Source organism: Gossypium hirsutum, chromosome A11, assembly GCF_007990345.1.
Source record: "Gossypium hirsutum isolate 1008001.06 chromosome A11, Gossypium_hirsutum_v2.1, whole genome shotgun sequence".
In the NCBI taxonomy this organism is placed as follows: domain Eukaryota; kingdom Viridiplantae; phylum Streptophyta; class Magnoliopsida; order Malvales; family Malvaceae; genus Gossypium; species Gossypium hirsutum.
This window is the reverse complement of record NC_053434.1, coordinates 107,044,542-107,070,306: the sequence shown is the minus strand read 5'-3', so window position 1 is coordinate 107,070,306 and position 25,765 is coordinate 107,044,542. Positions and strand designations below refer to the sequence as shown.

At 30.8% G+C, this 25,765-nt stretch overlaps 1 protein-coding gene across 1 annotated transcript; it reads right to left on the bottom strand.

Annotated features, from left to right (window-relative positions):
• Positions 1-12,859: 12,859 nt before the first annotated feature.
• LOC107889557 (auxin-induced protein 22D) lies at positions 12,860-14,180 on the bottom strand. Its single transcript, XM_016814032.2, has 3 exons — positions 13,703-14,180; positions 13,305-13,607; positions 12,860-13,208 (listed from the first exon to the last, which is right to left on the bottom strand). Exons 1-3 carry the CDS (start codon positions 13,873-13,875, stop codon positions 13,133-13,135), a joined length of 552 nt encoding a protein of 183 aa, XP_016669521.1. The 5' UTR covers positions 13,876-14,180; the 3' UTR covers positions 12,860-13,132.
• Between the last annotated feature and the right edge of the window lie 11,585 nt (positions 14,181-25,765).

Here is a 25,765-nt window from a genome sequence, read left to right as displayed (position 1 = left end):
ACAAACATTACTTTATATCTGGGTTCTTTAACTCTGAGAGTCCCTTCTTTCCTTTTAAACACCCATTTACTACGAACAACCTTTTTGCCTTTAGGAAGTTTCACAAGATCCCATGTTTTCTTTTTGTGGAGTGATTCCATCTCTTCTTGCATAATAAAGATCCACTTTTCTGAGTCTTCACAGCTAATCGCCTCAGAATAAGTAGATGGCTCTTGGTTTGCATCTATATCTTTAGCCACATTTAAAGTATAAATAACTAGATCAGCCTCGACATTCCTCTTTGGAGGTTTAATCTCTCTTCTAGTTCTGTTTTTGGCAATAAAGTATTGTGGTGAAGAAGTAACTTTATTCTGAATTTCTGTACAGGCTTGAGTAGTCAATTCTGTTGTGGATTCTGGATTAATCTAATGCTCCACCTACTTTTTTTGTTCTTTATTAGAAGAGTCTTTAAGAGATAAGTTAGGTAGCATAGTAATTTCATAAAAAAATAACATCTCTACTACTCACAACTTTTCTATTTTCAAGACACCATAACTTATACCTATTTACACCAGCTTTATAACCAAGGAAAACACATTTAATGGATCTCGATTCCAATTTTCCATTATCAACATAATCATACGTAGAACACTCAAAGATCTTTAAATCAGAATAGTCAATAGGGTTACCAGACCATACATCTTGTGGAGTCTTTTTCTCAATGGCAACAGATGGAGATCAGTTGATAAAAAACATGCAGTAGAGGCAGCTTCGGCCCAAAACGAATTTGGTAAGTTGGCATTCGACAACATACATCAAACCTTCTTCATGGTTTTTCCATTCATTCGTTCTACAATACCGTTTTGTTGTGGAGTATGACGAACTGCCAAGTGTCTCACGATCTTTTCTGACTTGCACAGTCAACAAAACTCATCAGAATAGAACTCTAAGCCATTGTTTGTGCAGAGATGTTTTATTTGTTTTCTCGTCTATTTTTCAATCATAGTTTTCCAATACGAAAATATGAAAAACACATCACTTTTCTGCTTCAGGAAAAATGCCCTAACTTTTCTAGAAAAATCATTAATAAGTGTTAGCATATAATTATCTCCACCTCTCGAAGGCACTCTAGATGGTCCCTACAGATTAGAATAAATATACTCCAATGTTCCCTTCGTGTTATGGATTCCTCTATTGAATCGAACTCTCTTTTTCTTCCCAAAACGCAGTGCTTACAGAACTTTAGTTTGCAAATTCTTTGCCCATCAAGAAGTCCTCTTTTGCTCAATTATGTCATTCTATTCTCACTCATATTCCCTTGGTGCATATGCTAAAGTCTAGTAATATCATCATCTGACAAGAAAGAGGAAGCTACATCTGCATTACCAGTAACCGTAAAACCTTGAAAAACATATAACTTGGTAGTCTTTCTCTGCACTTTCATCACAAAGAGGGATTCTTTGGAAATATTCAAAACCCCACTTTCAGTTGTGTACTTGTACCCTTTTGAATCAAAAGTACTCAACGAAATCAAATTTCTCTTCAATTCTGAAACATGTTGTACGTCACTAAGTGTTTTGACAACTCCGTCAAACATCTTATCTTTAATCATTCCAACACCTGTGATTTTACACGAAGCATTAATTTTCATAAAAAAAACACCTTCAGACACTGTTTTGTAAGTTGTAAACCAATCCCGACTGGGACTTATGTGAAAGGTGCAACCTGAATCAATGATCCATTCCTCGCTTACTTTAGAATTGTTGACAAAAGTGGTTAAAAGTTCATAATCTTTGTAGTCTTCTACAACATTAGCTTCACCAGATTTTTCTGGTTGTTTACTCTTTTAATTCGTAGCCTTCCTTTTGATCTTATTTTGCAGCTTAAAACATTTAGATTTAATGTATCTCTTTTTCTTACATAAGTTTCAAGTTTTACTTTTGTTTGAAAACTTCGATCTTCTCTTAGATTTACCAGGATTCCGTTCCTGTGTCCTTCCACAATCATCATCAACATTCCAGTCTTGTAACGTCCCCTAACCCTATGTCGTCACCGGAACAGGGTTACGAGACATTACCAGTCAATACAGTCCAATTTCGGTCATTAATTAAAATAAATATTCACACACATCCTAGTTTTAAGATGTCGTCCCTTTAATGGGCCCTCGCGGTCCAATATGAACAGTAAATTCAATTCGAGACTAATTTAGAATCACTACGAATTTTTAGTAAATTTCAAAATTCATACTACATACCATTGCCAACCACAATTTACTCATTTCATCAATACTTTTACAACCTAAATGACTCTCATTAAACATCCTGGGTACATGCCATTATCAATACTCAACATACTTTACCTTAATGAATTCGGGATCGTCTTGGGATGCTGATTCAACGTACTATCTTTACTTAACCTGTGCACGGAAACAAACCGTACGCTGAGTATGGTATACTCAGTGGTATTTCTATAATCCGAACAATTAATAATATAACAAATACTTAAAATCATAATAATAATTACAATTATTCAATTATTTATTCATAGATAAATTTCAACTACTTACCATATAAATTTTATACAGTTCATATAATAAACACAATAACATAATTGTTCAATTCTTAAATAAATCCATTACTATTTACTCCGTTCTTTCACTTACTATTCGGTATAGCTTTCCTTAATTTACTCACAATTCAATATCATTAAACTATATTCAACTATATACTTATCAATCAAATTCCATTTTAATTCATTTCAATAACAGTCAATTTCATTTATATCGTATCAACTTACTATCCCTGATAGCTTTCAGTATATACATACGATTCATATATCTCAACTCACATTTCAATTCATCAAGTGGCATCATATATCATCAATTCGAACTCCAATCATTTCATGAACCTTTGGTTCATATTTTCAATTTCATATCTAAATTTTCAATTCTCAATTCAATTTCTCGTTTCATTTCAATAGCTTGATCAATCAAATTTATTCGATTTATCTTTCACTTATTTACCCCTATTAACAAACCCAGACTTTGACGGATACACGGATTCCAACCCAAACACACTAGTATGGCACATTGTGCCTAAAACGGTACATAGTACCTGATCAATATACGACACATAAAGTGCCTAAAACGACACACGAGGTGCCTAATACGACACACGAGGTGCCTGAAATACGACACATAAAGTGCCTGATCGATAAAGCCGGCAAATCCCGTACACTTCCAGATCCTATGGCATGCCAATTATATCCGACTCAGCCCGACTAGTTAATAGGGTATTTCATTCACTTTCTCAATTTAATAATTCTTTCATCAATATACCATTCTGATAATCACATATATTCACTCATTTTCACAATTCATACAATTTCATTCAATTCAACAATATATTTCAATTATTCACATTAATTCATAATTCAATACAATTCAATTCACTTTTCAATATCAAATATTCAAATATCACAATCTCATATATTCATATCAATTTCCTCATATTTCCAATCAATATATTTTTTTCAATAAAATATTCATTCAATATTCAAATTTCTACATAAATCATATATATTATATAATTCAATCAATATAAATTCAATCAAAATAATTTCAATCAATATAAATTTAATAAATTCATCGCATACCAAAATCAACCCATTCCAACTGTAAAACATCATAATTCTAACACTAACAATTGCCATATGTATATAAATATAACAAATAATAACTAAGTTCGGATTATAGAAATACAAACCGTAATTTTCGAGCTAACTCTCGTTGACTTTGTCTTGTCCTTTCTTAGCCGAGATTTCTGGTACCACATTGACTACGAAATTAATACAATTCATAATCATTAATACATTACTAATTCATATCTTGAGTTACAGAATTCTAAATTAAGATCCGCTAATTTTTCCCGAAACTAGACTCACAAATCTTCTTACAATAAAATTTTCAGAATTTTTGGTTTAGCCATTAAGTACAGTTTATTCTTTAAATTCACCCCTATTCTGCTGTCTGACAGTTTCGTCCATTCTTCACTAAAAATTAATTATCTCACAGTACAGAACTCAGATAATATTCCCGTTGATTTCTCCTGAAAATAGACTAATTACAGATTCTAAACATATAACTTTAAGCCTCTAATTATTTTTCTTAAATTTTTGGTGATTTTCCAAAGTCAGAATAGGGGAACCCGAATTCATTCTGACCTTGTCTCACAAAATTCATTATATCTCATAATTTACAATTCAATTGCTTATATCATTTCTTCTATAAGAAACTAGACTCAATAAGCTTTAATTTCATATTTTATTCATCTTCTAATTCGATTTCTATAATTTTTTTATGATTTTTCAAAGTTAGACTACTGCTGCTGTCTAAAACAGTTTTAGTGCAAAATGTTGATTTACTTTAATTTCAATTTAATACTAACTAAATTCTCTTACTTTTCTATCTTAATTCATACTTTATTTCTATTCAAATTTTGTCCAAACTCATACTTAACTATTAAATTTCCAGCATATTTTCATAATTTCGAATTTATTTCCATTTAATCCCTAAAACTCAAAACTTATAGCTTAGTTTACGATTCAATCCTTTATTCAATTCCAATCAAAATTTCTATCAAATAAACTCCCAATTCCATCATTTTATTCAACATGAACCAAACTTAGAAATCTAATGACTTTCAAAATTTCTACTTAAAACAAGTACTATTTATCTCTAGGATTCCAAAAAAACTCAAAAATCATAAGAAAATGGGCTAAATTGACTTACCAAATTAACTTGGAACCTTTAAAACCTTATTTTCCCTTTTTCTTTTCTTTCTTTCTTTCTCCCCTGTTTCTTCTCTGTTTCGTTTCCTGCTATTCTGTTTCCTTCCTTCTTTTTATTCTTTTGTTTCTTTCCTTTATTTCCTTTTTATTTACTTTACTTTTAATAATAATAATTTAATATATATTTTAACACATAAAAATCTCAGATTTTTATGTTTATGCCGCCGCACTTAGGAAAACTGGCATAATTGCCATTTTGGTCCTCTTCATTTTCTTTTAATCTATAATTTAACTTTCATCCTTTATTCAATTTAGTCCTTTTTCTTAATTACTCTTAATTAAATTAAATTCACTTAATTAAACTCTAATTAACCACTCATTTTACTTCGTAAATATTTTTAATAAATATTTACGAATCCGTTTTTTCAGAAATGGAGACCCGAAAATACACTTTTTCAGTAATGGTAAAATTCGGGTCGTTACAATTCTCTCCCCCTTAAGAAATTTCGTCCTCGAAATTTGCCTAAAAGAGAGGTGGGGGTTCAGTGATCTCACTGTTTCTTTTGGTTCCCGTATTGCTTCCTCAGTATTATGACATTACCGCTCAGGCTAGTATCTCAACCGGCTCTTTCTCATACAATAGATTGCGTCAAATCTCAATATCCTTTGTCGATATAACATGTAAAAGATTTGATCTCTATAATCTTCTGAGCTTCAAATCATGAAAAATTATCATAAACTTTCTGTAACTTCAAAAGCAAAGCCAAACAATATTTTACCGGGCCGAATTTTCTACAACTTCACATAGCCAAACAGAACAAGAACTTAATTTCTCTTTCAACCCGATCTTCAAAATGTTCTTCCAAGGTGAATCTCTAAGAAATACCATATCACTAACAAAATACTCAATATCCCAACGTTTCAAGTCTATATATAATTTCTGTTTGTCAAAACTGCTTTCAGTCTATCTCGAATTACTTCTACTTTTCTTCAATTTCACGAATCAAGCAGCTCCGCATATTCTTTTTCAAAAATAGAGATAATTCCAACTTAGATTCCATAAAAATTCTATCCCATTTCCATTCTGATGTCACCACTGGTTGCAACAGTTCTGAAGATATTTGTACCTAATATAAACATTTATATGCAAATTCAAAGTATTGGTTTTCTTTTCCCAGTCTTCAATACATCTGTCTCAAATCACTGTACATCTTATTCTTCCAGAATGCATAGACATAGTACTACTATAATTTCATGCAAATTCTCCTGTATAAGTTCTGAATCCCTCTGTTCAGCTTTTATTTTTAAATAACAAACAACCATCATATCCAATCCGAAATGTTTAATCACTATATCCATTTAACCGATAACTCATTACCACATTTCTGAACTTGCAGACCTGCTGTAAGAAAGTAAGTTTAACCTTTATTTCAACTAGAATTGAGCGATCATCAGATAATGACAATCGAGTGTTCATAGCTCATAACACAAAGCAAAACTTTCAATTCTGAGTATTCATAACTCCATTTGCTTTTTTTCTGGATAATATTCAATTATCAAATCATGATCCTTTAGTGCAAAGACAATAGCTACCACTTCCGAATCATGTATCAAATAATTCTTCTCATATAATTCTAACTTTCCAAAACATAATTCATTAATTTTCTTTCTTACATTAAAACATTGCTATCCCTGTAAATCACAAGTTTCTTCATCGGATTTCAGACTAAGCCAGAACTAATGCTTCAGTTAACTGAGCTTTCAACTAATCAGAACCTTGCTAATGTCTATCAGATCATTCCAATTCCACATCTTTCTGTAATAACTGACTAGTTTTAGAAAACCTCTGATTTCAAATATATTTTTCACTATCATTTCAGTTACAAAATCTATAGCACATTCAACTTCTTCAATCAACAGTAGTTCGGGCAACTCTTTTGGAAACACATTAGAATTCTCTTGCACTATTGCCACTGATTTAAACCTTAACTTAAATACTTTAATATTCAATACATAAACAAGGTAAATACCATGACCCCTTTCCGGCATATATCTGTGTTGGCATGTTCAATATCACAATAGACAATTAGCTCAATCTTCTCTGATTCAACAAAACATTTCATCATCTTGATCTTGCAACATATTATACTTCTACTTATAATTTACCACCATATCATGCAGAATTAACCATTCCATTATTGAAATTATATCAAACAGTAAGAACATCAAATCGATCAGAAAACAGTAGTATCATTATCAAACAGTTCTTGCAGATCTTATCAGCCCATAAATACTAATCTGAAAAATTTAATGCTTCAATCCAAAAATTTCAGCAAACTAAACAGACAAATCTTTAATAGATACTAAACTTATGTAATCATAGGAATAGTCAAACCAAGATCAATTTAAAATAATCATATTAGTGTCGATAAAGAAGAAAGTACCTGTAATGACATCCGGTAGAGATAAATCTTCTCATATACAATTAACATATACCCTGGCTGATGTTCATTCCTCAGATTTTACAGTGAAGTCATTTGTCACACTTCGGCTTTCACTCGTATTTCTGCGATTACTGGGTAACCTACCTCTGTTAACTACATTACTCGGTCTTGAACTCTGAATAATGTTTTTTTTTCAATTTTCTTCAAGCAATCACTAAGATAATAATCAGGAGAATCATGTCTAACACATATTCCATTCCTTATTCTATATTCTTCAGCTTCTGTCTTCATTTAAACCATCTTCAAACCATTTGTACATTATGGTTTCTATTGGAATATACCCTCTGATATACTTATTCAATCAAACAAATTCCCTTCATACTCAGTTACAATCATATGGCCCTGTTTAAGCTTCAAAAATTTCTTTGCATTTCTAATCAGGAAATCTCTTACTAACATATATTTCTTTCAGAACTCATTTTAGAAAATTCCAAATAACCCTTTCATAGTTACAGCATAAATCAATATTTTCCACCTTTGGTAAATTGAATCTTTTAGTAGAAATATCATACCTTCCTATCATTTATTCGACGAACCAAGCAATTCATTTACAGCCTTGATAATATTCTCTTGCCAAATTTCAATTCTTTCAAGATCATTTTCAGCTGTAATTTTCAATTCTTCCACACTATATGTACAAAATATTAACAACAGATATGTTATCCATTCAGACAAACTCTGTACCTTGAAGCACTTCGAGAAGCGATTGAGAAATAGGAGGGGCATATATCATAACAAATACAATTTCTTCTATTCACTGAAGAACATCAGTTATAATTCTAAATAATTATGTATCATTTTTTTTATTATTTCATCAGTCATCATTCAGTAATTAATTACCCATTGAGTTTATAACCAGTGTTGTTGATTCAGTTTTCATCTAATTCACGAGACTATTCGTCTCCAGTATACATTTCATAATCAATACTATCAATATTTTCGTCTAACATTTTCACTATAAAACAGTACCAAACAAATATATCAGCATCCGATCTCGACTCAATTTCGACTCAATTATGGCATGTACCTCTAGACTCAATTTCGAGCTCGATTTAGTCCGAGAATTGGCTAAACCTGAATAGCTCTAATACCACTAATTTGTAACGTCCCCTAACCCTATGCCGTCACCGGAACAAGGTTACGAGACATTACCAGTCAATACAGTCCAATTTCGGTCATTAATTAAAATAAATATTCACACACACCCTAGTTTTAAGATGTCGTCCCTTTAATGGGCCCTCACGGTCCAATATGAACAGTAAATTCAATTCGAGACTAATTTAGAATCGCTACGAATTTTTAGTAAATTTCAAAATTCATACTACATACCATTGCCAACCATAATTTACTCATTTCATCAATACTTTTACAACCTAAATGACTCTCATTAAACATCCTGGGTACATGCCATTATCAATACTCAACATACTTTACCTTAATGAATTCGGGATCGTCTTGGGATGCTGATTCAACGTACTATATTTACTTAACCTGCGCACGGAAACAAACCGTACGCTGAGTATGGTATACTCAGTGGTATTTCTATAATCCGAACAATTAATAATATAACAAATACTTAAGATCATAATAATAATTACAATTATTCAATTATTTATTCATAGATAAATTTCAACTACTTACCATATAAATTTTATACAGTTCATATAATAAACACAATAACATAATTGTTCAATAACACATAAAGTGCCTAAAACGACACATGAGGTGCCTGATACGACACACGAGGTGCCTGAAATACGACACATAAAGTGCCTGATCGATAAAGCCGGCAAATCCCATACACTTCCAGATCCTATGGCATGCAAATTATATCCGACTCAGCCCGACTAGTTAATAGGGTATTTCATTCACTTTCTCAATTTAATAATTCTTTCATCAATATACCATTCTGATAATCACATATATTCACTCATTTTCACAATTCATACAATTTCATTCAATTCAACAATATATTTCAATTATTCACATTAATTCATAATTCAATACAATTCAATTCACTTTTCAATATCAAATATTCAAATATCACAATCTCATATATTCATATCAATTTCCTCATATTTCCAATCAATATATTTTTTTCAATAAAATATTCATTCAATATTCAAATTTCTACATAAATCATATATATTATATAATTCAATCAATATAAATTCAATCAAAATAATTTCAATCAATATAAATTTAATAAATTCATCGCATACCAAAATCAACCCATTCCAACTGTAAAACATCATAATTCTAACACTAACAATTGCCATATGTATATAAATATAACAAATAATAACTAAGTTCGGATTATAGAAATACAAACCGTAATTTTCGAGCTAACTCCCGTTGACTTTGTCTTGTCCTTTCTTAGCCGAGATTTCTGGTACCACATTGACTACGAAATTAATACAATTCATAATCATTAATAATACTAATTCATATCTTGAGTTACAGAATTCTAAATTAAGATCCGCTAATTTTTCCCGAAACTAGACTCACAAATCTTCTTACAATAAAATTTTCAGAATTTTTGGTTTAGCCATTAAGTACAGTTTATTCTTTAAATTCACCCCTATTCTGCTATCTGACAGTTACGTCCATTCTTCACTAAAAATTAATTATCTCACAGTACAGAACTCGGATAATATTCCCGTTGATTTCTCCTGAAAATAGACTAATGACGGATTCTAAACATATAACTTTAAGCCTTTAATTATTTTTCTTAAATTTTTGGTGATTTTCCAAAGTCAGAATAGGGGAACCCGAATTCATTCTGACCTTGTCTCACAAAAATCATTATATCTCATAATTTACATTTCAATTACTTATATCGTTTCTTCTATAAGAAACTAGACTCAATAAGCTTTAATTTCATATTTTATTCATCTTCTAATTCGATTTCTATAATTTTTTTATGATTTTTCAAAGTTAGACTACTGCTGCTGTCTAAAACAGTTTTAGTGCAAAATGTTGATTTACTTTAATTTCAATTTAATACTAACTAAATTCTCTTACTTTTCTATCTTAATTCATACTTTATTTCTATTCAAATTTTGTCCAAACTCATACTTAACTATTAAATTTCCAGCATATTTTCATAATTTCGAATTTATTTCCATTTAATCCATAAAACTCAAAACTTATAGCTTAGTTTACGATTCAATCCTTTATTCAATTCCAATCAAAATTTCTATCAAATAAACCCCCAATTCCATCATTTTATTCAACATGAACCAAACTTAGAAATCTAATGACTTTCAAAATTTCTACTTAAAACAAGTACTATTTATCTCTAGGATTCCAAAAAAACTCAAAAATCATAAGAAAATGGGCTAAATTGACTTACCAAATTAACTTGGAACCTTTAAAACCTTATTTTCCCTTTTTCTTTTCTTTCTTTCTTTCTCCCCTGTTTCTTCTCTGTTTCGTTTCCTGCTATTCTGTTTCCTTCCTTCTTTTTATTCTTTTGTTTCTTTCCTTTATTTCCTTTTTATTTACTTTACTTTTAATAATAATAATTTAATATATATTTTAACACATAAAAATCTCAGATTTTTATGTTTATGCCGCCGCACTTAGGAAAACTGGCATAATTGCCATTTTGGTCCTCTTCATTTTCTTTTAATCTATAATTTAACTTTCATCCTTTATTCAATTTAGTCCTTTTTCTTAATTACTCTTAATTAAATTAAATTCACTTAATTAAACTCTAATTAACCACTCATTTTACTTCGTAAATATTTTTAAAAAATATTTACGAATCCATTTTTTAAGAAATGGAGACCCGAAAATACACTTTTTCAGTAACGGTAAAATTCGGGTCGTTACAAGTCTTGTTTCCTACGAACAATGAGACCCTCTCATTGAGAGTCTAGTTTAACCATAAGATACTTCATCTTACCATATGAGGTCAGAGAATCATAAATCTCATCAACTGTGAGAGACTCGCGGCTATACAAAATCGTATCTCTAAAGGTTGAATAAGACGGCGGCAACGAACAAAGCAGAATCAACCATAGATCTTCTTTATCATACTAAACCTCCATGGACTTAAGGTCTGAAAGAATTTTTTTAAACACTGTTAAGTGTTCGTGCACAGACGCACCTTCCTCCAAATGATAAACATAAGATGTTAGTTTGTATACAGCTTACTGGTTAGAGTTTTCGACATACATAGCTGCTTCGGCCTCTTCCATAATGGAACGACATTCTTCTCCTTCATCACATCCTGCAAAATTTCGTTAAACAAATGTAGATGTAATTACGTCAAAGCCTTTTGATCCTTACGCTTCTTCTCTTTATCTGTCAATGTCGAAGGCATCTTATCTATCCCTAGCAAGGCATCCTCTAGATCCATCTGCGCAAGAACTGCCTGCATCTTAATCTGCCACAACGCGAATATGGTGTTGTGATCCAACAGCAAAATTTCATACTGCAGCGACGCTATTACTGTGATCGAGATAAGCAACCCAGAAAGCTCATATACCAAGTTGTGAAAAATAGAACATCGATAATGAAAATGTATCACAAAGAAAAGAGAAAGAAAAATAAAGAACACATAGATTTTTACGTGTAAATCCTTTTGGGAAAAACCGCGGACAGAGGAGAAGATAATTCACTATGTCGAATTCAAATGATTATAAGAAGAGTAGGCTATGTCTATTTATAGGTGTGTAAAACTATATTCTAATCAAAATAAAATAGAAGTAATACAGTAAGGTTAAAACACCTTATTCAAATCGACATTAAACAGAGGAAGTATACTTCTATTCGAACTTTTATTGCACACTTGTATTTTACCACTTGTATTTTATTTATCATGAATTTGGATCACATCTCTAACAATTTAAAAATGTTTTGTAAAATTTAGTTGATAGCTGAAAGCTTATATGTGTAAAATAACATATAAAGATATGCTAGAAATAAGAGCATGTGGCAAAGGGAGTAATTTTTGAGCAATCATAGTAAGATATGTCATTTGACATATCTCATTCCCAACCAGTTGTGAAAAATGTTGCCACGTTGCCCACTGGAGGTGTTAGCTCAACAAGTTCTTACAAACCTTCATTCACCAAACACTACAATTAGAGAGTTTGACTACCCAATCCTCTATTTGCGTCCAAATCAACAAAAAAAAAACCCAAAACTCTATTTACCAAATACCCTCTAAAAGTCAGTAATTCAATTTGTATTATAAATTTGTAAAAATCCAGTGTAAATAATTTTTTTATTATAATTTATGAAATGAATATTTGTGTTATTATTTATTTGTATTAATTATTTAATAATTTTATTTTAATACTTAAAAATTTCTTAATTTCTTATAACTAACAAATTCGACTCCTTATCTAACTCTTACAATATTATCTTTAGGAGACAAGTAATAAATTATTAATTTGACTTTGTTAAGCAAATTGCCAATTATTTCTAACTTTGATGTGATATGCCTTTATGGAACTATTGAAAATTGAGATTTGTGTGTCTTATCAGCAAATGCTAGATCAATTTTAAACTCCAAAATGTCCATTTTCCAGAATATATATTGATCCACCACCTGGGTAAATACCCAAGGAAAAGAATTACAAAATGGGATGAATCCATCCTTTTAATTAATAATATAATTTTCCTTGTTACATGATACATGGAAAAAAAAAAGGAAAATCGTATTCTCCTTTGTACAAATTCCACGAAAATCAAAACATGCCAATTTCCAAACTATACATGAAAAAAAAATGTTTCTTTTTCTTTCTTGCCAATAAACCCAAAGCAAAAAAAAAAAAAAGGACCTCAACTTATTTCTCAATCATTTGTAAATAGGCTTCGAAATTGTCAATTTATGGGTTATTTTGTTTTCATACAACACAGCCCAAGCCTCTTGCTTCTGATCCTCTCACGATCCTCAGCCTTTTGCAAGCATTAATGAACATTCTGTATAGACAAAACATAAAATTTGTAAGCATTTATTTTGTTTTAATTAAAAAAAATTAATGAATTTATATACATAAAATGGAGTAAAGAACTTACTCCCATGGTACATCTCCAGCCAACATCCAATCACCATCTTTATCTTCATAAGTTGGCACAAATTCTGATCCATTGTATCCTTCCCTTTCTGAATATTTACCAACTTTGAACTTGAACATGTCTTCCAAGGCCTTGAACAATTCTGGGTATCCTTTATAAACCTTTAAATCAATCTTTCTAAGATAAGGAGCTCCATCCATGCTAACTTTGACATACATTCCACTTGTTTCAGCCTCAGTTTTCTTTGTTTGAAGGCTGTTTTTTCTGTATGATCGGATCGGTGGCCACCCTACAACTTGTGCCCTGCAATATTTACATATATGTATATCATCAGTAATCATTAATCAATAAAAAGAAACTATACAAAAAAAACATAAATTTTTTTCCCATGTTCTTACTTGGTGGGTGGAGCAGTTTCTTGGTCACATTTTTTAGCAGCTGCGACACCAGAATCATCATTCATATCAGGCAAGGCTCTTTTGTTACTGATCCTAAGAGACTCCTTCGATGAGGCTGGTAGGCCTAATCGGAGCTCCGTTGCATCAAGGTTAAGATCTTTCTCAAACACCATGATTGATTGAAGGTTGATAGCTGATTCATTGATTGATAGATCGATGTATTGAACTATGGTTGATATGTATATATTTGGAAATGTTGCTATGAGTTCTGCTATATATAATTCAAGAAAGGGTAGATGATGATGAAGAACAAATGCATGTGTTGAAGCCTTAGGAAATTTCTATGATACTTTATAGATGGGAATATATGGTGATAAAGGTATGTTGAGTGCATGAATTTGGACATGGGGCAGCTAAGATGTCTGTCACATGAACAGCATAATTTAGGCAGCTGTCTTAAAAATAGAGGGACAAGGTTGGGACAAAGGTTTGGCCGCCCATATATATATTGAAGTCTGTGATATCAGAAAAGATCAGACGGTTTCAGATGTACTGATGAGTTTTGTAGGGAACAAATCTGGAGCATTGGATGTAATGACTGGTGGGTAGATTCGAAGTGACTTGGGTTGAGTCCACATGGGTTGTTGTTTATGGGTATGACATGGTTTAGTTTAGGGCTTTCGTTTGATACATAACTACGGGTAACCATACATGTGGGTATGGTCTCCTGTTGGAACCATTACCTCATATTGATAAAGACATGGAACCACATGAATGCTTTCTTCTTTTAAAAAGGAGAAATATGTTGGGATGAGAAATTTTGAAATATATTATTTCTAAATTTTAATATTTGCGTTTGAATAAATACTTTTTTTTAAAAGACTTAGATTATTGAATTTTCATGGGTTAAAAAAAATAATTACATTAAAAATAAAGAACATAAAAGATATGCAATATGAAAATTGTTGTATTTATAAAATTTTAATAAAATTTTAATAATATAAATATAAAAAATATATACTAGAATTAAATAAAATGATATTTTGAAGTTTAAATTTTTTTATTTTATAGCCACAGTATTAAATCAAATAAGATTATGAGAAAATTTTGAAAAATTAACTTTTTTTATAGGATGATGCTATGTGTCTTTTTTTTTTTTCATAAAAGATAGTGAAATTTTTTTAACTCAATGAAACTGTTATGTATCATTAATTAATATTTTAAAAAATAAAATATAGTCGATTGATATAAATAGTGTTGTCAGTGCAAGAGGACGTGAGTTCGAGTGCACTGAAATGTATTATTTTATTATTTAAAGATTGACAAGGAGCTATATATAATTTTAGACATTATATAAAAGAAAAAAAAAACAGATCCAACCTACCAAATAATAAAAATGAGACTTAAAAAGAGTTGTTAGAAAAGAAATATGGCTTTAGATGAGGATGAAAGGGTGGAAATATGCTGGCTAATCTCTATATAATTATGATATGACATAAAGATCCAACAAATTTGTTTGTGTTGGGAAATTAACAAACAACAATTTGCTACACCTATAATCAATTAATTTACATTTTTGGAGCTAATTTTGATAAAGGGAAGAGGGTATATTGTTTAGAAATTAAATTTGTAATTGGTGTTAATTAAATATGATATTATAAGATGTAATTTTGATCCCATGCATGCAGCTTTATGTTTTGGCGAAGTGGAGGTGGTAAAAAAACATGGGCACTTGCACCGACAATAGAATCGTTGGTTAATATGAATCGCATATGCGTTGCTTTCATGGAAGCACACGAGCGTATCAATAATGCACACTACTTTAGATTTTGAAATAGTCGTCACAATGGTCCACATCTATCAGCAGCTGTGGTTTTTTCTCATACATCTTTGAGCTTTTAAGCTACAACTCATAAGGTTCGGTAAAGGTGAAGGACCACAGGCACACTAAGGGTCCACAATACTTTGCATTCATTATGAGGTTTTCCCTTCTACTCTGCCTGGTCTCTCCTATTGATGCCAGCCAATCAACAACCCCAGTCCTCTCTTTGGGTTTCAGATGATTGAAATTGAATCATATTTATCCGATGACACTTTTTAAGAGTAATTGTATGGGACAATTTGGGTCCCATGAAAACCACCCAACTCATTTTTATTAATCACCATTTGCCTAACTGCTTCATTCATTTTTTTTGATTAATTTGGACATTTCTATTTTCTTTTGTTCCCCAACAAGTAAGCACAACTCAATAAATTATGCTTATATTTATCAAATTCTATGAGTACTAGGCAAAGATGGAAGCATCTTCCTAATATTTTACATTTCCATATTAATATAATAATGGTCTTTAGATTCGTTTGATGCCTGATGAACATTCACCAACTTAAACTGCTAAGCAATCATTGTAAATAAGTGGATCCATTATATTGAGATTATACTTCACACTATAATTTACCCTATAGCCAACAGCCTTGATCAACTTGGTTAGGATAGAATATTTTGATTCCAAAATTTAAATTGGAGTAACATTCTAGTCCAATACAACTTTTGGTAATGAAATAGATATTGTTAGTAGGAAATCTTAAGTACTAGCCCTATGAATATATAGTAGGCTTAACCTTTAGAATCATGTAGTAGAGGATAGATATAATCCTATGGAAATATTTATAATGAGGGTTTCAAGCTTTATCCGTGCAAATATTGCTATAAGGAATATTAAAGTTACAAGTTTAGCTAAGTGATATTTTATCTTTTTCGAATATTAAAGTCTCTTTTAAAAGTGAAGACTTATTAAACAATGTAAAAATAAATAAACAAACATATAAAACTTAGGACAATACGAGTCAAAATCGACTCATGAAATCATTTTTTATTCTAAAATACTCTCAAAATAGAAACATATTAAGATGCCAACGAAGAGCTACCCACTTTTTAAAAGAAATTGTCGGTGGTCGATGGTGTTTCAATGATGATAGGCACCTCATCTGTCCATCACAACTTGTGAAGATAACAAAGATACCCACAAAATAGATCTGCAAACTAAAAGGAGAGAAGAAGCACGGAGTGAATGAGAAGAAGGAAGAAAAAGAATATTGATGGGCAAGAGAAAAAAATTAATATGGATAAGATTTCTTGATAATCAAAGTAATAGCTCTGTTATAATTGTGTGACCTGGATCCCACAACTTGTTAAAGAAATAAAATACAGTGGCAAAATAAGGGGATTTGTGGGGGCGAAAGGTCGAAGCCTGCTATAGATCCCTATTAAGCATAAAACTGTACTGGGATTGAGATCGGGTAGGGACCATGCCATACAAGTAGAATTCGTATAGAACTACACTTCTTTTATTTGACATTGATTAGAATAGAGTTTTAATCCTTTAAATAGATGTAGTTGAAACTCCTCTTGTATCATTCGATTTTCAATATTAGTGAATTTGTCCTCCTTTACCCGTAATTTTTCCTCGAAAGATTTTTCACGTAAAGTCTGCGTGTTTTATTTTTTTTCTTATTGTTTTATGATAATTTTATTGCTATTATCGATGTTTATTATAACAAACTCTATAAATAAAGATGATTGCTTAGTTTTTAAAATTAAATAGCTAATGAGATATAATCCTTGTGACTTATAAAAAAAAAGAGAGAGAAAGATAATCCTACTAGGTTTGTATTAGAGTTAGGAGTTTAGTAAAATGTTGTTTATTTTGGATGTTGGACACAAGCTAAAGTGTCCAAATCACATTAGATAAGTCTGGTTTATTTTGTGTTGATCTTGTGATAGTAACACTTTTGTCTACAAATTCAGAGTAGCTCTTTTTATCTTTAAAAAGAAAAGAAAAGGAAAATCTAATACAATTGTTTGAATGAGGAATTTAGAGTATAAATTTCATTTTTACAAAAATTAAATAAAATTTCATAAATTAATTAACTAGTTTAAGTAAAAATAATAGACAACTTCAAAATTTATATGAAATTTCAAAGAAATTTAAATAACTCAAATTCTTCATTCAAATTCTAGTTTTTATTTTTTTAATTTCCATAATTTTTTATTTAATAAAAATGGTACTACTAACAATAGAATTTCTAGACTTCACAGATAAGGTTAAAGTTAACAAGTATCCTATAAAAATATAACAAAATATTAATATATATATATTACAAAAAGACTGGTAACAATTTTTTAAGACTAACCCTAAAATAAAAAAAAGTACACTCACCCTTAGTATACTTAATACTAACTCTAAAATAAAATTCTCAAAAAAAAATATTACCGTTTTAGTTATATTTAATATAAATATATTTTTGTTTTATATTTTTAATGACATTGATTTTTTTTTCTAATGATACTCATATTGCAATATATATATACTCGTATCAATAGAGTGATCCACTTACACTAATATAAAAATTTAAGTGGTTTTATACTTTTCTAAAACTTTTTATATAATTAATATTTTAACAATCTAACCATCATATTTCATACTTAATTCATGTTGATCAAGCATGTCAAGCTTGGAATAAATAAAAAAGTTCTAACTATTCATTTTATGTAAAAAAATCAATCGTTAAATATATATTAATATAAATAATATTTTAAATTGATATGATAAAAATATTAGATCAATTTAAAAATTTACATGCATGACAAATATAAATATATTAATTATACAAAAAGTTACAAAATGTTATAAAACCACTTAAATTTTACACTGGTGTAAATAAATCTCTTCCCTTTATATCATTGATTTTCTTTTATAAATATATATTTCATTTAATTTTCTTTGAATAAGACATCCTAACCATAAAGGAAAGGGATGAAAGAAATATTGGAAGGGGATTCATTGCATCTAAAATGTTCAATCCCTTTCTCAATAAATTCCTTGTTAGAGTAGGAGGGCGACAATTCACCCGTGAGCTTTGCATTGCCACGTTTACGCCTTAATTGCCAAGATGTGCGTCGGATTTCTTGATAGCTACTTCATCATACATATCTATTGTTTTTTAATCTGACTTCAGATATGTTTAATCACCAATTTATTACTCATTATTTTGTAGTTATATATAAAAATAGATAAATCTCAAAACAATACATAAATTATGATTTAATGTGTAACCGTATACATAAACTTTAATTTTGTGTAATTATACATATGAAACTTTAATTGTGATTCCCTTTTTTCTCCAAGCTGTTTGCTTCTTATCTTTTGATTTGCCTAGCGCCATTGCCAACCTTCGGGCTGGCTATCGCCCTCATTTTCCCCCTCCTATCAACCCTTTCTTTCTTTCTTCTTCTCATTCACTACACATGTCTTCTCTCTTTTCAATTTGCAAATTTGTTTTGTGGGTATCTTTGTTGTCTTCACAAGTTGTGACGGACAACTGATGATGGCTTGTCATTCGCTAAAACTACATCGACTACCAGTAGTTTCTCTTGGAAAGTGGGTGGCTCTTCATCAAATTCTTAATCTATTTCTGTTTTGAGAGTGTTTCAGAATAATAAATAATTTCACGAGTCTATTTGGACCCGTGTTGTCTTAAGTTTTATATTTTTTTTATTTTTTCATTGTTTAATAAGTCTTCAGATTTAAAAGTTTTTATATGTTCTTGTAGCACATTTTTTAGTCTTACTTATGCATGTAATCTTAGTTTTACAAGTGATTTTAGGGATGATTTGTCGTCATTCTCTCTAGTTTGGTGAATGCTCGATTTTTTTATCGATTTTTGCTCGCTGCTTTGGACCATCCACGATTAATTTCCTTATCGTATTAAGTGCTTGCAATCACTCTAGATATGTCATGCTTGAATTGTGATAAAGCCAATTGTCAACGTATCATAATGTTCTATTGATGCTGAGGCTAAAGCCTTTATTGTGTTGATGGAGCTTGTATTTCACTATCTACGATGAGTGTTTGCTATTTTTCTCCTGAATTGTATGGTTCCATTCATTGAATGAATTAATGAATTTACTCTTAAAAAAAACTCTAATTATGATTCAAATATATACTTGAAACTTTAATTTTGATTTAATCATACACATTTAAAGAAATAAATACATAATTTTATTTTTATATTGGATAAATATAATTATTTAGTATGCAATATATAAATATAAAATGATGTTATATCAATAATTGTGTTAATAATATACAAGAATTGGATCAAATCAAAATTTCATGTATAAAATTGCACAAAATCAAAGTTCATATATACAATTGCACATTAAACCATAGTTAATGTATAGTTTTGGGATTTATCCCTATATAAAAATAATACTTATTTGATACGTAAATAATGGAGTTTTTTTAATTTCACGAGTAGGGTTAAGAGATTAATAAATATCCTTAATTGATATTTAAAAAAATAAAAAAATATATATGATACACATTACGATTTTTTAACCCTGCTTGTGAAGTAAGAAAACTCTACCGTGTGTATCAAATAATAATCCTAAAAAATGTATATTAATTATTTTGTTAATATATATATGCTTAATCAAATATTAATTATATATGGTTCACTCTCTCTTTTGTTTGTTATAGAGTGGTTCTTGTCATACACCAATGACAACATGTTGTTATAGGGAGATTATTATTGTAAACTTATCGTAAAATTCATATCATGAATTTCCATCGAATAAAAAAAAGTGAGAATTATGTTCAAAAAAGAAAGAAAGTGGGAATCAAATCATCAAATTAAAAGACATATAACATGTGCATGCATTATTGCTCTTATGCATATTTTATTTTACATTCTTTCACATGATTAATTATGAAGTTCATAAATCTAATAAGTTCATTTAATCAGTATGAGTTATCAAATTAAATTAATTAATTTATCACAAGTTATTAAATTTAAGTAATCAATTTATAAGTTTATGATGTTCCAAATTCATAGTAGAATATTTAATTAGTGAATTTAATAGTTTATTGAATTGATATATTTAATCCCACTCATTCAAAAGTATTTTCATTTAATAAATATGATTAATAGATTTTTTTCATGTGAAATTTAACATTTTGTTGAAATAATATATAAATTAATATCATTTTTGTTTAATAAATTATAATTAATAGGCTTGCTTTTATGAAATAGCTATAATTTTAGATATTATGTTGTTGTACAGAACTAATTTAATAAAGAACGTACTTCATAATTATGGATATTGTTGTTATAAGTGAAAGTTGTTATAGGGTGGGTTTGGATGGGTGATGCATTTACATGCTGTTAGTGTAAAAACAGTGGTGGCGGTGAGATTAGATATTATAGCGATACTGTAGCGTGAGACAAAAAGTAAGTTAAAAGCACCGGACTCCATCGCTCATCCAAACCTACCAATAGAGAGTTAAAATAAAACATAAAACTTAGTTATACTAGAAACGTGGTTGTTATAGCAAGTCGCTGTTATAGAAAAGGTTGATTGTGTGTAGTTTTTCTTAATAAAATTAGAATTATTGTTTTATTTCTTAATAGCGCATTTAGAAAGCCACATAGTATTTAATTTGAAAATCCTTGTAATTATACATGTGTGACATGTTTGAGTAAATATTATAATTAGTAGATCTCATTGAATTTAGTGTAATTGTAGTACCCCATTGCATTATACAATTCTTACGAGAGGTTGACAAAGGGATAATTATATGGGTAGCAAATAGTTATCTTCAAACCAATTATCATATGCCTTTCTAAAGCAAGTGATTTAAGTTTAAAAAGTTATTTTAATTTCAAGACACAGATTTTACCAATCTTGTTTAAACTATTTGAAAATTTTATTGACGATTTCTTGTCACGTTTTAAAAACTGGGTTAGTAGAAATTCGATTAGTGAGACCAAGAGTGCTCATGCTTAGTTTTTGAGTTAAGATTGTGAAAATTTTGATAAGTGATTTAATTTGGTTTAGTGGTTAAGAGTCGTGTTTGTGTGTGAGAGGTCATGTGTTCAAATTATTTCCCTTGAATTTTTGTCAACTCCTATCTTTCAGAATCTAATTTATAAATTATTTTTGCGCATTTATTAACAATGATAAGCTTATTGGTTCAGTGGCCAGGCTTTAGTTTACCTATATGTCTTGTGTTTGAATTTTGTGTGTGTGGAGAGAAAATATTTTTGTTATTCTTTGTTCGTGTGGCCATGTAGTCAGGATTTGGATTTAATTCAAATCTTGGAAGTCTCAAATATGATTTGGGTAGTTAATTGTCTATTCTTTAATTTTTATTATTTTTATTATCTTTTTTTGTTAATTTTTTTAAAATTAATATTTCGCTTAATCCCTAAAATGAAACATCCCGAAATAGGGCCTAGTCAGAATAGTAGTTTTGGGACCACAAATCCGACATCAAAATATTTATTTTATGATTATTATGAGGCATAGAATATGAATATATGTATGTGTTAAAGTTTCATGAATAAATTCTAAGTATAAGATGTCCAATTGGAAATTAGGGACTAAATTGAATTAATTGCAAAATTTGGTTTCTAGAAGCAATTTGTATGAAATTGCTTTATATTATGAATTAGAAGGTATTTGAGAGCAATTTTCCCAAATTATAAATTTTTGGACAAAAATGGGCTTGCATGGATAAAATTTTAAAGAAAGGGGATAAGGGCATTTTGGTCATTTAGCTTTTTAATGAAATAAAATGGGAAAAATCAAGCCAAAATCAGCCATTTTCTTCCCCATAGCTGTTGAAATTCTTTTGTCACCATAGCTAGGGTTTTCAAGCTTTCCAAGCTCAATAGTAAATGCTCCCAAGCCCCGTTTTTAATGTTCTTTATATTTTGAAATCCCGGTAACTTGCTCTATCCATTTTTACCCATATTTCATGTTAAGTTCATGTTTAAAAATTTACCCATGCATGAGTTTGTTGTATTTTGATGGATTATGGAGGAATATGAAAGATGAATGTGTATTAAACATATTTTTCTAGTTGATTTTCATGAGAAACCCTTATAGGGACCATTTTGCAAAAGATGTAAATGTGTCGTAGAAATGAGAAAATAATGGATAATGTGGGTTACCATAAGAAGGAAAAGTGTTCGGCTAGGCTTGGATAAGATAGAAAGTGCATGTGTTTCATTATTCGAGCCTAGGGACTAAATCGTAAAAATGTGAAAGGTTAGGGGCAAAACGGTCATTTGGACTGGGGGTGAGAATTATACTTGAAATATATAATGTAGTGTATTAATGAGTTAATTTTGTTGATATAGACCCCGAGGAACAAATTCCGGAGGTCGATCGAGGTAAATGCAAGGTTTCGGAGTAACCGAAACACAATCCCGAAAAGAATACCAGGTAAGTTCGAATAACTTAAAGTAAACCCCTAATATGCTTAATTGTATGATTTATGAATGCATAATGATTGCATTTATTATTGGCATGAAATGTAACACCCCGAATTTGGGCCTAGAAGTATTGGGCCTTGAGTGGGGGTTCGTAAGGAGGTTGTATATAAGTATTTAATTGTGCAATGAAATGAAACAATTAAATGTTTGCTTTAGTGGTTAATGGCTTTGAGAAGTGTTGGAGAAATATTGGGTTCAAACTTGGGCTTTAGCAAAAATTTTGGTATTAAGTGAAAAAAAAACTGGATGCTTGGATGAGGGCCTTTTAAATTATTGTGTTAAATAAATGATACAAGGAGCAATGTGGTCTAGTAGAAATGGCGTAATTAAGGTTGTATGGGAGCCTGGGTTCAAGCTTTGGCTCTTGTAATTTATTCTGTTTTTTTTAAGGGAACCTGGACTTTGGCCTTTAGACCTTATAATTAATTGGGGATAAAATATGACACAAAAAGAGCCTGTGGTGAAGTGGCAAGGTGGCGTCATAGAGTTGGCAAGGATGTCCAAGGTTCGAAACTCATGGCAATCAAAGAGCATTTATTTTGCTAACAGGGGGCGGCAATAGTTGGTGTTGAATTTAAACTCTGATGTTGGAAGGATCCCACATCGGGAAGCTAACATAAGAGTGGATACGAAGCTGGCTTTAAATAGAGAGAACCAAGAGGAGAGTAAAGGTACCTTTCTTGGCTGATCCCTTTCGCTGTATGGCGTGCTTGTTTGGGTTGGGCGTCGGCTAAGAGTGCTCAGAGCGTGGATTAACTCTAGTCTCCTATCAGGTGTCTATTTCTCACTACTCTAGCTGTAGGATGGCTACTTCGGGCTGAAAAGGGCCATGTGGGCCCAATGGGTCTACGGGCCCAATTGGATAAGTTTGTTTGATTGTGTAGTAAATATTGGACTAGGCTAGGTGAATCTCATATTTGTGGCTAGATTTGGGCTAAAAGGGTCACACGAGCGTGTGGGCCCTTGGGCCGAGAATAGGCTTTAGGCCCATTCGTATTGTTATCCCTGTTTAGAATACTTTAGTTTACCAAATTACTAAAATGTTCCTCAATTTGTAAAATTACCAAAGTACCCTCGATTTACAGAATTACCGTTTTATCCTCAATTTACAGAATTACCGTTTTATCCTCAATTTATAGAATTACCATTTTACCCTCAATTTAAAAAATTACCGTTTTACCCTCAATTTACAGAATTACCGTTTTACCCTCGATTTACAAAATTATTAAAATACCCTTGGTTTACAAAATTACCAAAATACCACTAGTTTGTGAAATTATTGAAATACCCTCAATTTGTAAAATTACCAAAATACCTCTGATTTATAAAATTACAGAAATACCCTTAACTTTCTAAAAATTATAGAAATACCATTGCTTACAAAATTACTGAAATACCCTTGGTTTGTAGATTTACCAAAACACCCTTGTAGGATGAAATGACTAAAATACCCCTAATAGGTAAAAAGACCGTAAAGCCCCTGTAGGGTAAAGTGACCGTAATACCCCTGTATGGTAAAATGACGAATATGCACTTATGTTCCGTATGACTGATGTGCTTAGGATTTACATATATTGATATTGGATTAGTTAAGTTTGAGTGATAGGTGGTAGTTATCGTAGGTGATTGATTTTGGAAACGTTTCAACTTCAACCCATAACAGGTGTGTAACGAACCATCTTTCGTAGCTTAACTCGATATTTGCCGAAAAGTTGAAATGTCAAAATTCTGGCATTTCGAGGACTTATGAGCAAGCAAACGCTCATTAGTTAGTTAGATTCACTAAGTTGATGATCGGGGTCGTTGGAACAGGTAAGAGCACGATTTTTAGCATCACGGTAAGTTGGGCCTCGAGGGGCTAAAATCGGGCTCAATGGGCTACCGGGCCCATTTGGGTAAATTTGGTAGAAAATAGAATCCTGTCAGATTACGCGTTAATACGGCTAAGATCGTTATGGAAGTGGGCTAAATAAGCCTAGATGACTAATTCGACTATGTAGGGCCCATTAAGGGTTTTTGGCCCAATAACTCGGTTTTGCTAAGAATGGACTAGAATCGCTGTCAAAACACATGAAATTGTTAGTAACTGATAATGAACATGAAACACCCTAATATTTGGTAAAATTTTGAAATTACCCTTATAATATGAAAATAACTGTTTTGCCCCTAGGTAAAAATGACCATTTACCCCTAGGGTTTAATTATGAGTTTGGTGCATGAGATTTTGATATATATGATTTGATACGATATGCACATGATATGTATGATATGCACATGATATATTCATTTATGCATGGGTTGGGTTTATATAGATGGAGGAAGTGCAAAAGGGTTATGCCCCAGTTTACCAAAAAGGGCTTTGCCCCAGTTTATCAAAAAGGGTTTTGCCCCAGTTATTAAAAGAGGCTAGGCCTCTAGTTATATGATAAAGCAGCTATGCTGCCAGTGGAGAGTTTGGTTGGGTGGGTTGAGTTATTCCCCACATGGTGTGTTGGTTGGTACGGGTGGAGAGTAGCGGATGGTGGGTTGAGTAGTCTCCCCAAATGGGCTTGCATACATTCATTGATATTACATGTGATATTGAAATGGGCCTATGGGCCATACCGCTTACAGTAGGCTTCGACTAGTGATATGATTTATGAAAAGGCTTCGGCCCAGTGATATGATTTATGAAAAGGCTTCGGCCCAGTATATGTCGAGACTGAATTAGGGCTTAGGCCCATA

Bases quoted from the DNA above. Each gene is read 5' to 3' on its own strand.
- LOC107889557 (XM_016814032.2), bottom strand. From the start codon at position 13,875: ATGGTGTTTGAGAAAGATCTTAACCTTGATGCAACGGAGCTCCGATTA. The intron at 13,608-13,702 runs GTAAGAACATGG...TAAATATTGCAG, and splicing joins GAAACTGCTCCACCCACCAA to GGCACAAGTTGTAGGGTGGC. The intron at 13,209-13,304 runs GTAAGTTCTTTA...TTGTCTATACAG, and splicing joins GCTGGAGATGTACCATGGGA to AATGTTCATTAATGCTTGCA.